General features: G+C 36.5%; 1 protein-coding gene across 2 annotated transcripts in view; it reads left to right on the top strand.

The window, feature by feature from the left end:
• The window catches only part of SGCD (sarcoglycan delta), a 520,002-nt gene extending 508,444 nt beyond the window's left edge, over nucleotides 1-11,558 (top strand). For both annotated transcript variants that reach the window (XM_058165781.1, XM_058165780.1), the window contains 2 exons: nucleotides 4,126-4,249; nucleotides 8,276-11,558. In XM_058165781.1, the coding sequence (XP_058021764.1) occupies nucleotides 4,126-4,249; nucleotides 8,276-8,449 (298 nt within the window). In that variant the 3' untranslated portion in view covers nucleotides 8,450-11,558. The remainder of the gene's footprint in view (nucleotides 1-4,125; nucleotides 4,250-8,275) is intronic.
• The last annotated feature ends 1,484 nt before the right edge of the window (nucleotides 11,559-13,042 follow it).

The raw sequence follows: 13,042 nt of genomic DNA, 5'->3' as shown, positions 1-13,042 counted from the left end.
GACTGAAAAGTAGTATTTTGAAAGAAAAGCTGCCTAATTAAACACATACTATAACTAAAGTGTGTATCACTTGTTGGCTAGTTGAGGTAGAATTCACAATAATATGCAAATTCAATTTTTCTTGCAAAGGTTATTGTTCACAAATTATACATACTTGTGAAGATTCATTTCAAATCTACTTAAGGAAGAACAAAAGCACCATTATGTGTACCATTAAAAATATGATGCAAAATGCAAAAGTAATAATCTCAAATGCTGTCCTCCTTCTGAAATGATTAATGAGGCTCTGTATGATGCAGGAAGTGAAAACTAGAAATCTGGATAAGTAATGATTGCTTCAAGAGAATGAATATCTCTAAAAGCACAGTACAACCTGATAGGTTGACCTCCAATAAATTACTCTAGGGATTTTCAAACTGAGAAAAGGAAGGTTTTGCACTTTTGTGGATAAGAGATTCTACAGTATAGAACTTGACAATGCCAAGGTACTTCTTTAGAAGGTAGGCAGGTGCCATGTACCATCTGCCATCTGACTGTTTAAGATTATAATTTTCTAGAAACAAACATGAAAGAAAAGAGTATTTAAGCAAAGTATTTAGGATCACTCACAAAAACAGTGAAGAAACAGTATAACAAGGAAAGCATCCAATTCCGGTATGTTGATTTCCATAACTGAGTTCTACACCAGCTCAAGCTGGCTGGCCTATGTTAACTGTTCTTCCTACTTTTTTTTTCTTTTCTTTCACTGAAATATATTTTAAGAAAAAAAAAAGAAAAGACAAGGGGGAAAAACAGATTAGAACGTTAGGAAAAGGCAGAATGTATAAACAGGAAAACAGTATGAGTAAAATTTGGAGCTAAATTTGGAGTGACCTGTGAAATAGTTGGGAAGAGACTATGTTGCCAGTCTGAAGATCTCAAAATTATCTTTTGTTCTTTCAGGCTTTGGGGAAACATGTAGGTTGAACCCTACTGAATGGATTTTCTGGTTATATGTTGTCTTGTTGACCGCTCATTATTATTTGCTAAGTGTTGCATTTTTTATATTTTAACTGTATGCCTCCCAGAGTTGTTGGGAGTTGAGAAGCCCATAAATTATCTTATTAGTACTACTACTAATAGCAGTAATACCTCTTTCTAATAATAACTTACTATAGTAAAGAAATTCTTGCCTCCCAACATAATCATAATAATTCATTTCTCTCACCTTGACAAATGCCATTTATTACTGGGCACTTGTTAAGACGTACAGTAATAATTTGTGTGTGTGTGTATTATTGTGTTGTGTGCACAAGGTATGAAGATAATCAGGCAGTGGCATTCATTTGATTTTTTTCCCCAATAGCATTAACAATCTATCATTGGAAGAGAATATTTGCAGCACGCGGGATAGAAATTGAGGAATCTCACGAAAGTTTCACTGGCTTGTATATTTATTATACTTAAGGCTCTTAAGGGAGGTTTATACAGTTTAGAGGTTATATTAGTTCATGACAATAGTGACACTATTGAATAACCAGTTCATCCTTACTGAGACTCTTCAGGGATAAGTAAACTCCATACTAAATATTCTATGTTCAACTATTTAATGGGTTGGAAACTAGCATGGAGGATTCCTATGCCTGAAGAATCTCAATAAGGATGAAAACTAGTTGTGTAGTATCTCCTAGTGATCAGGAGTTAACCTATTATCAAAATAAAACCTTACTACAAATCTACTATGGCATAAACGTTTAGGTAGTTCGGAGTCTGGTTCATCAGTATTATTTGATAAAAAGCAAGTTAGTAGGCTTGTCACATGCTTGTATTTCATGATAATTATTTTTAGCACTGTTGCTAATCCAGCAACTTTCATAGGAGTCTGACCGCAAGATAATTGTGTGTTAAAGGCCGCAGTGAAAGCTTCAATATCCTTTCTAAGTGGGTTTGATAAAAAATAAAAAAGATCTAAAGATTTTTAAAGTATTGCTTTTAAATATTTAGATATTAACAGCAAGTGTGACTTGTTTGCAAGCTATCATGCTTGCCGCTGTCTAACATAACTCAGGACTATAAATAACTATCTGTAGGTTTCATAGAACAGATGATGCCATTCCTGGCATAGACATATAGAAGTTTAATGCTATGTTGATGATGACTAAATAGTATCTTAATAGAGTCCAAATATTCTACATTGTGTCAGCCTACATTCAAGACTGTTTTTTGCTGACAGAAATGGTTTTTTTTTAAATGAAGAACAAAATGCAGGTATTTTTCATTGCTTTTGGAATGAAAGCAAATCAAACCATCACCCAGTAAATAGCAGACCATCATTAGTGGGCTCACATTTTATTTCCCCCTTTGAAGAGCTTTCCCTCCCCCCAAAAATTGGGAAAAAGTTAATGACCGAGGGTCTTTTGAGAGTTCACTGACTAAAATATATTCCCCTCCCCACTATAATATCTATCAGTGTAATTTTTAGATTGTTTTATCCACTGAATTCAATGGCCCCAGATTATTGGGTAACAGTAGCTACCATTGTATACTTCATACAAACAAAAATTAAGACTAACAAATTGAGCCCTAAAAATTCAGATGACAAGTAAATTCAATAAAGAGCTACAGGGGTTTTTTTTGTATCTTTTTGCTACTAGTAAGCATTCATTTCACTTTCACCCAGGTCTGGTAGATTTAGTTCTTATCCTTGAATGAAAAGTATTGATCCATCTGAACAAAATCTGCAGAGGGTACACTCTTTTCCACCCCTTCTCTTAAAATACGGCCCTGCAGGAGCTCCATTCTGCTTTTCCAGTTTTGATTCAAGAGATTGGAGATAAAATAACATGCTGAAAAAAGAGCTTTGCAATTGTTTTTGTACCGGTAGGGAGAATACGAAGAGGATATTGCATACATATAGAAGATAGCTGCACTGTTGGGGATTATTAAGAGTTCTGCTGTGAATAATATTTTATTTATTAAGAAAAACTATATAGCCACCCACTTCACATAAAAAATATATTCATGTGATATTCCCAATTTTTTATGTATGTGAAAAATATGCATGCATATCTATGTTACCAAGTTAAAAGCAGTATATATTAGGAACAGTTCATTCCTGGGTTAATTTCTTTCTTAAAAACCTTTCTCACACACCTTTTAGGATCTTCCTTCTGGGCCTACATCTCCTGCATCTGGGGCCTGTTTTTTTCTATAGTAAACATCACTGAACACCAATTCTTATTTATTAATTGGCAAGTAGATTATGTCCATTCAGCAAAAGTGTCATGAATGCTTGCTATAGAAAGGTTTAGCTTGAATGGATGAAGAAAATATAACATAATGTCATTGAAATAGTGGTATTTCAAGAGCCGTGGTTGTGCAGTGGTTAGAATACAGTATTGCAGGCTAATTCTGCTGACTGCCAGGGGTTCGATCCTGACCGGCTCAAAGTTGACTCAGCCTTCCATCCTTCTGAGGTCGGTAAAATGAAATCCCAGATTGTGGGGGGCAATATTTTATTTACATATTTATTTTATTTTATTTTATTTTTGTCAAGCTGGCATTTTATGACAGATACAAGTGTAAACTTAATTATAAATAGAAGAAAAGGATACAAATAAAACAAAACATTAGGACAGGGATGATAGGCATGCTGGTGCACTTATGCACGCCCCTTAAAGACCTCTTAGGTAGACTGTAGACCTTAGGTGTGAGGTCTACAGTAGACAGTCTAAGGTTAAAGTTTTGGGGATTTGGGAAGAGACCACAGAGTCAGGTAGTGCATTTCAGGCATTGACAACTCTGTTACTGAAGTTGTATTTTCTTCAGTCTAGTTTGGATCAGTTTACTATGACTGTGTATCTATTGTGTGCTCTTGTATTGTTTTGGTTGAAGCTGAATTATCCATTGGCTGGTAGGATATATGGTAGGATATTTGGTAGGAAATATGCTGTAAACTGCTTAGAGAGGCCTGTAAAACAGTGTGAAGCTGTATATAAATCTTCATGCTTAGCACTATTTCCAAATGAATGTATTTTCTTAGATTCAGCATCAATTCAGAGGAAATCTTTTTAAGTTGCAAACGAGTCTCCTCTTCCTCCTCCTCAAAAACCCAGATACTGATGTGAGCCCTTTTTGATATTACAGACTTGAGTCTCCAACACGCTCTTTGGTGATGGAGGCTCCCAAGGGAGTTTTGATCAATGCTGAGGCTGGCAACCTGGAAGCAACGTGCCGGACGGAGCTTAAGCTGCAATCCAAAGATGGTGAGGTACGGAGAAAGTTCAGTATAGGACTCTGGTTTTGGTCTATTGTGAAGGCTGTCTAATTTGCAACGACTACAGAACAGAGCTTGGTACATTTAGGCAATTTTCAGATTTAAAAGTTGGATGGTAATTCCATTTAGCACTGGAAATTCTCTTGGCAATTCCATTTAGCATTGCTTTTAAAAAGCAATGTGGATAGTTAGTATATTAAAGGTCCTCATCAAGATGATGGAACTCATTGTATGCAAACTGTGCTTCTCCCATACAAAGTGGCAAGTTGATTAATTAGCGTTAAAAGGCTGGGATAATAGCAATGATTATAGAAAACAGATTTATTTAGCTGTAAAAATGAGTAGTACCACTAAATTCCCATTTTGTTTGACAGTTTAAAGTGAGTTTTTCTTGACCAGTATAATTACCTCTTATATTATTTTGTGGTGAGGTGGGATTAACTCACTCCTATTGATCTATAAAGCATGGCAACATTTTTTAACGTCGTTAAAGCAAACTGTTTAGATCTTTGAAGCAGGGGTAGGTTTTACTTACCTTTACTACCGGTTCGCATAGCACTCGCGTGCACACGAGCTCTTCTGTACATGCGCAGAAGCTTCTGCGCATGCGCAGATCACCTATGATGACGTCCAGGTCAGTGGGCGGAGCCTCCCACCAGTTTTACTACCGGTTCTCATGAAACGGTCCCAACTAGGGGCAACCCACCACTGCTTTGAAGGTATTTAGGAGTTTGCAGTGATAGTCCACAAATTTAATAACTCAGGCATTACCCAGTAATCAAAGTGTACCAAGCCAATTTCAATATAATTGGAATTACACAATATTTAATGTTCAGTTGTCCTAGTTCAGCCTCTTGTCAAGGGATCAGTAACATGTAGCCATGGAGGTTGTGTCCTATTCTCCTATCTCTCCTTGGTTTTCCATACTGATGATGGTAACAAACACATTCCAATCTTCAGTTCAAGAAAGAAAAACGATTAAGTCATTTCCACCTTTTAAAATAGCCTTTCTCAACCTTTTTAATAACCTGGAGGAATACTGAAACAATTTTCAGGTCTCAGGGAAATGTTGAATGAATACTATATCTACAACTCACAGTACCTTACTGTGATCAGTAAGTGGTACATACTGTATAATCCTAAAAGAATTAGCCATGCTGTTTTGAAGGAATTTTTTTCCTTCTACCTTTCAACCTACTTTCAAATCAGCTTTATTTTACTATTTTTTCAGAGAAACTTCCCATATTCCCTCTGACTATTTTTTCCCCCTCTATATACTATTTTCTTGCCTGAGGACCATTTGCCTTACCAGGACCTTCACACATACTGCTTACCTCTGGCTCTAACCCTGGGCAACAGCCTCCAGATCTGAGGTTTCCTAACCCTCATCTCCAGCACATTGACTATAACAACAACAGCATAACTTTCTCTTTATCTGTACCATATCTGTTCAGTGGTATTCACTTACCTTCACTACCGGTTCGCAAATGTGAATGCGCACATAGGACCTTCCACTCATGCACAGGACCTTCTGTCCATGTGCAGAGAGTCAAAAATGGGACGTGATTATGGCCGGGCCAGTGGGTGGAGCCTCCTGCCACTGCCACCACCACCAGTTCACCCGAACTGGATAGAACCGGCTGAATACCACCACCAATCTGTACCTATTAACTAGAGCTTTTCCAAAGGTCCTGTTTCACGTAACAATAGACACAACAGCCTCTAATTTCTAGTTACAGACTTAGACACCTAGCAGACAAAGTTAATGTAATCACAACTTTCTGGCAAACTCCAAACAGCTTCCATAAAGCTTTTAATCACCATTCAAATAATAATTACTCCTAAACATTATTGCAACTGTTAAGTTGCATTTAATTTGTGAAATAAACATCAAAAGAGTTCTGACCTAAATGCCTTGGTCCAGAGAGCTGGAAATAGCAATAAATACAGTGGCCAAGAGAGCATCTGAAAACTCTCTATACATTTTTAGAACCTCACTGAACCCTAACACTGAAAATAGATGCAGAAAGTCAGCCTCGATAAAACTCAGTTCAAGGTAAATTCTATCTGCATTTCTCTCGTTGTCTAGATTTCCCCCTTGTCTTCCATTTTCTTTGCTTCTCTGTACACATTTTGAAAATGCATTATCAAAGCAGACTCTTTTTAACTGAGAAATGACTGAGAGTGGTGTGTGGCAAATAGGATATCCTTAAAAAATTAAATATTAAAAGCTAATTTGGATGAAGGGCAACTCCAAGGCAATCTAGTTTTAGGAATTCAAATAGTAGGTAATTTTTGCTGTGATTAATTATGCTTAAAGGACATTATAAATCAGCACAATCATCTTTTATCCCAGTAACTGCACATTTTGTTGGTCACTTGTAATCTAATAATATTGCATTTTTCTAGCACTGAATATCTACTTATGGAAAATTTAATTTTTATATTTATATATTTCAAACATATTTATATATTTCAAACAATGGATTTCCTGTGCATCATTAAACTATCACAGAAAAAATAATAAAATGATATCAAAGACTACAAATAACAATGAGTAAAGAGCAGAAGACTACGTTGTTTATTATGGCAATTATTAAGGATCTTCTAGCAGTGAATAATTTTTATATTGTAAACATCATTCCACTTTCACCATTTATATGGGAACAATTAATTTAACTTGTATTTTCATTTAGACTTTGCAAATTAATATGCAGACTAACGCATTGAAATTTGTCCATTCTTACTTAAGACATAGCGCATGAAGAGACATAATCATGTTCCTGATCATTAAGTGCCTCCTCCTAGGGTCCCAAATTGGCATAGGCATCTTGGAAGAGTCTTGTCTTCTCACTGCCTGACCATTCAGTGCTGGGGGATTATTTGCATTCAGACTTTCATTTTAAGGCAAATAGTATTGGGGATAGAAACATTTACAGTGGAATGTAGATATAAATGTGAATATTGTTCATCACTTTTAGCACTGATATAAGCAGACTTATATCTGTCTATAAGACCATGCTACCTAGCCAACATTTATAAGATGCACTATTTAATGTGAACTCTGAATGTTTCTTTTTGCTATGACTTTGTATTCATCTCAGCAATTTGTTGTGACCCAGGCCCAAGTAGGTAGTAGTAAACACAGTCAGTTCAAAAACATACAGACTTTATTAGAACAGCCGAGAATTAACTCATTCTCAGTGTTGTCCAAACTAAATCAAAGAAAATTGTTCGTAACACAATTCTTCAATCTTATCACCAATCTTGGTATAATTAGGCAAACTGCCAAAGGCTTTTCTTGGCAAAAGTTCAAAAGCAGAAGATGCCGACAAGAAATAAATGCAGCAAGACAAGGAGCAAGGCTATCAACATTGTTTTCTGACAAAGAGCCCAAACACCGTTGCTAGTCTTTTAAACCTTATGGGAGGGACCAATCATCTCTTGGCCCTACTCCCAAGTCATCCTCTTTGCTTTAGCTGCTCTTGCCTTCTGGCAGCTCTTCTCATGCGTGCATTAGGAACAGGCTCCTCCTGTTCCTCTGCCTCACTACTGTCAGCCTCTGGAGGCTCTGGAGTCTGCACCTCACTCCCCCATGGCCCTGGCCCCATCTCTGCCTCCAACGCAGAGCCCTCATCCAGGCTTTCCCCAGCCTCCAGGACTGGCCCATGTTTTTCCTCAGTCTCATCGCTGTCCGACTCCATTGGCAGCTCCACAGGCTGCTGGCGGATCACAACACAATTTGCAGGAGAGTGTGGGATGTACTTGCACACACACATTTAAGAATGTCATGTATTATATGCAAAATTATACGGGTAAGTACTTAAATATATATAACTATAGCATAAAATATTTGGGGTCTGTGTTAATATTAGCCTAATTGCCAATTCTTCACTGAATACATATGTGTACTACAGAACATTTAATTTACATCATGGGTTTTAAATCACGAACCTGACCAAAAGTAAAATTCTTTTTTTTCCCCCCTTCCTCCTTCATCTTATCCTCCTTCTCTTTCAGATAAAGTTGGAGGCTTCAAAAATCAAACTACCTAGATTGCCTCAGGGATCCTACTCCCCTTCAGGATCCAATCAAAAAATCTACGAGCTGTGCGTATGTTCCAATGGGAAGCTGTTTCTGTCCCAGGCTGGATCTAGCTCCACCTGCCAGATAAACCCAAGTATCTGCCTTTGAAAGAGACTGTTTGCAGCAGACTTCATGGCAAGACAGTTAAGCTGCCACTTAATTTTGCTAGAACACAGAAAGCCTATCAAAGACTTGTGTGTATGTTTGGGGGGAGGGGGCGTGTGCGTGCATGTGTGTGTGTGTGTGTGTGTGTGTGTGTGTGTGTGTGTGTGAATATATAAATATATAGATATATATAGATATAAGTATATATAGATATATATATCCTTTCCATAAAATGAGGTTTCAGTACAAGAAATTCCAGGGTGACCCTCTTGGTGTAGCATTTATCACTACTGCATCAAAATGTAAGAACTATGAGTGAACTGGATGCAGATCTTTTCCAGAGTTTCAGACTGTTGAACGTATGTCTCCATTTGTCAAGGGTTTTCAAGCCTCTCCAAATTTAAAGGCTAGTTCACATGTAACATTTAATCTACATAACTCTAAGAAGAAATTCAATCATGTCACAAGAGACTGCACCCATGTTTAATCTGCTGTGTGCAAAGGCACTAGATCTGCAATTGTGGTTTCCCCAGCTGTCTAGGAAAAGGAAATACGGAGGTTATGTTTATATGATGCTGAACACATATTCCTGTTGGTGCTGTTGGTTCTTCTGTGGCCATATAGATATCTGTCTCTGTGGAGAAAGTGTATAAAGACAACCTAAACATGAAACCAAAAAAGCAAAGGCAACCCTCCTCATGAAGGTAAGAAACTAAAAAAGAAGGCAGAATATATCCAAGCGACAAATAAAGACTTTCAATAAACAGAAGAGCAGAACGAGTTTAAAACATATATAAAACAAACCACTCTTAGAGCGGTTTACAGAGTCTGCATATTGACCCCAACAATCTGGGTCTCCATTTTTCCAATCTCGGAAGGATGGAAGGCTGAGACAACTTTGAGCCAGTCACGATCAAACTCCAGGCTATGAGCAGAGTTAGCGTACAATGCAGCATTCTAACCAGTGCGCCACCCAGTGGTGGGATTCAAATAATTTAATAACCAGTTCTGTGCCCTAATTATTTCTTCCAAAAACCAGTTTGCCAAACTGCTCAGAAAGTTAACAATCTTCGGTTCTCCCGAAGTGGTGCAAACTGGCTGAATCCCACCACCATATATCATATAATCAGAAGAGGCTTTAAGAAGGGCCTGGGAATGGTATCTTGGAAGCAAACCATCTGATCATTAGAAACATTCCCTGCAAAAAAAAAAAATCTAATTTTTTTTAACTCGTTTAAAAAATAGTGATTAAGGAACAATGGTAGCAGCAAAAAGAAAAACCTTTTCAATCACACTGTTAAAACCAAAAACCTAAAATGAATTGCACTTCAGAAAAGGTGATAGGAAGCACCGCTTCTTTGCATCTTCTATCGTGGAAAAGGCAGATGATTCAGGCAATTGATTCCTTAGCTGATCCCCAAATGCGTTTGTAATAGTCTAGGAAATAGATCTGATCTATAACTTCCGAGATTTGGGGGAACACATCAGTTATTGGTTACTCTTCTAACAAGCTTGAAACTTCAAGCCAGTTTTGAGGCTTTCTGATCCAGAGTACACCAAGAACTTCCTAGCAAGTCAGCTGAATTCAGTTTAAATAACATTCTCACTACTGTTTTCAGTAGAGTTTGGATTAAGCCATTTCTAAATATAATTAGGTGCTTCAAGTCATTGGTTAAAAAGACTTGAAGACACCAGTAAAGTGCACTTTTGATGGACAGTAAAATGTGTAGTTACAGATTAGATTTGCGATGCAATCCTAGACATTCTTACTCAGAAATAAGGTCAAATACGCTCTATGAGATTTACTTTACATAGTTAAGGGTGCAGCCTTAGTGACTATATCAAGTCTTTAAAGCATTGGCTAACTCGGTGGTTGTTGCAAAGTATTTTTTGAGCTACTTAAATGCAAGGGGGTCACCCGGGATAATAATTGTATTGGGACACAACTATATACCATCTCTGTTAAAAGAGGGAGACTTGTGCCTATGCCTTAAGTCAATGCACTCAGCAAGGAGAAGCACATCAATATTTATCTTATTATTAAAACCATTTTATCTGATATTTTAGACTAAATGTTGGAAAGAATGGTGATTGTAATGTTTGGAAGATGAATGCGGACTTATGAGGTAGACTTAACTAAAACTGCCAAGGCTGAGAGGCACTGGTAACCTCAATCTTATTTTTGTCTGAGTAATGAACATCTAAATTTATACTGAAGGTACAACTTCAAATCATCAGATGTGTTTGTGAACTGTGTTTTTGCTTTTGTTGTTCATTTCATACTGAATAGTGATTCACTGTAAGACTCATTTCATTAAGGAACATTTGTCAGGGTGCCCATGATGGTAAATGAACTCGGTGTTGCAAAGAAAATAGTCATATTGCAATGTGACAAGGTTTTATCTTTTCTTCTATCATCAATTTTACCGATAAGGAAAGAAGCAGTTTTATTGAAATGAACTGCAGGTGTCTGGGTATTTGCTTCTTTGTTTCTGAAGGGCTTAACTTTCTGCTAGTTTAGTCTGTATATTAATTTGGCTCCTGATCTTTAGTTTGGTTGTTAACTAAATTGACAGTAATGAAGAATGTTTATGGTGAGAGAAAAAATACAACAGCAAAAATAAGACAAACAAGCCGTTCAACAACAACCATCAAATGGTCTTTAGAATCTACAGTAAGCTTAGGTGCTGAATTTGGTTAGTAATTTAAATTAGGCTCCCCACAAACAAATCCTCATCACATAAACAGGACTCTAAAGTCCATTAATTCAGCCAACATAGCTATTAATGAACATTGGGTTAGAAAAAGCTGCTTAAAATATGGGAGAAATTTGCCATCCCAAAAGCAACAAAAGCTCTCATTGGAAAAGATGTTATCTGCTTCCTTTGCTAAAAACTACTAGGCTTTAATTTATTGTTCTTTTATCACATGTGAGAAGGTGTTTTGATATTTGTAAAATTACATAGAGTCATAGAAAACATTTTCCTCTTTCTTTGCTTTTTCCCAATCTAAGTTGTAGGATGCTTAAATTTTCAAAGTATGATTTGTATGCAGTGTATACTTGTACATAAAATCCCAATAATAATGTCATTTTTTAACCACAATGGTGGTTGTGACAATAACCGTACTTTTACAATTAGCTTCCTTAAAGATGATAGATACTTGCCTGTTTTGCAGGTAAATCTATCAAATCAGTCATGGGAAAGATGGATGCCATACTCCAAACTATTTCAATTCACTTTGTTGAAAAACTAGATCAATAACTTTTTCCCATTGTACTCTATATTGTTTTTTCCAAAAGAAATAATATCCAATAACAAACAAAATATGTTCAAAGTGTTAGGATTCAGTATTAAAATAAGTAATTGGTAAATTTTTAAATATATAGAGCTCAATTATAATTATATAACTCTTTGTATACTCGGATTTTGATCAGTCACAAATACCTTCCATATAAAGTTAATATTTGTACCAATGTGAATGTTTTTAAATACGGTATTATATATCAAAAATTTGGACACATATACAGTATGTTTTATGAATACTTTTAAAAACTGATACCTCTAACAAATGTTTGTTATTTTACTATAACGTTAGTTTCCCTTTATATTCTTCTATCTCTCCAATTCTGATTTTAAAAGCGATTTCTACAGGCTTCTGTGGAAAGTAATTGCAAGAGAAAAAAACCTTCTTACTCTAAAGCAGAGGTCCTCAATCCCCAGTCCGTGGATCGGCATGGGCCACAACAATCCAGGAACCAAGCCATGCAAACTAGCAAAGCCCCATCCATGGGATGCAGGCAGCACACAAAACCATGCCCCCTCTGGTTCACAGAAAAAAACTGTCTCCAAGGAACTGATCCCTGGTGCCTAAAGGGTTGGGGGGCACTGCTCTAAAGGGATTGTTGCCTCAAATTTTGGAGTGATCCCCTCAAATTTTATTAGTGATTGCTCCATGAAAAAACTGTTCAGTTTTTCCATGTAATAACCATGGAGTTCAATAAATTCCACAGAAATCTTGATGGATTGAGTTTACTTCATTGGCTTTATCTAATTATTTCAGCCCATGAAAGGTTGGTATGCTGTTTTTACTAGCATTTTTGACCATTTTTCTCTCAATGACCACTAGTGTTCATCTTTGGTTGCCAAGAAGAAGAAATATTAATGGTGGATTTGCACTGAAGTCAGGCTGAAATGCTAGCTATTGGTATCCAAAGGTTTTTCTCTATAAGGATTTAGTATCAGAAACGTTATTCTCCAATTCACATTACTTAAATGTAGATGATTTCAAGCAGTTATATTTGTTATTCATTTTATATTACAGCTATTTCTTTTTGAAATGCTTAAAGGTTCTTCTTGTTATATTTAGTATACCTCATCCAACCATAAACTCCATGGTTAAGAAGACAGGCCTGCAGTACTTTCCGCACATTTTAAAATAAGTTTACATCTGAGAAGTATGGTAGACATGGTTAATATCAATAGTCTGTACAGAAGTAACCTAATTGTATTAACTGGGAACAGTTTGCATTATTCTCTGGTTTGGTTTGATTCAACTGTCATTGCAATTTTTAAGTCGGAATGAAAAGTTACCATT

Source organism: Ahaetulla prasina, chromosome 2 (genome assembly GCF_028640845.1).
Source record: "Ahaetulla prasina isolate Xishuangbanna chromosome 2, ASM2864084v1, whole genome shotgun sequence".
Classification (NCBI taxonomy): domain Eukaryota; kingdom Metazoa; phylum Chordata; class Lepidosauria; order Squamata; family Colubridae; genus Ahaetulla; species Ahaetulla prasina.
This window is presented reverse-complemented; position numbering and strand designations above follow the sequence as displayed.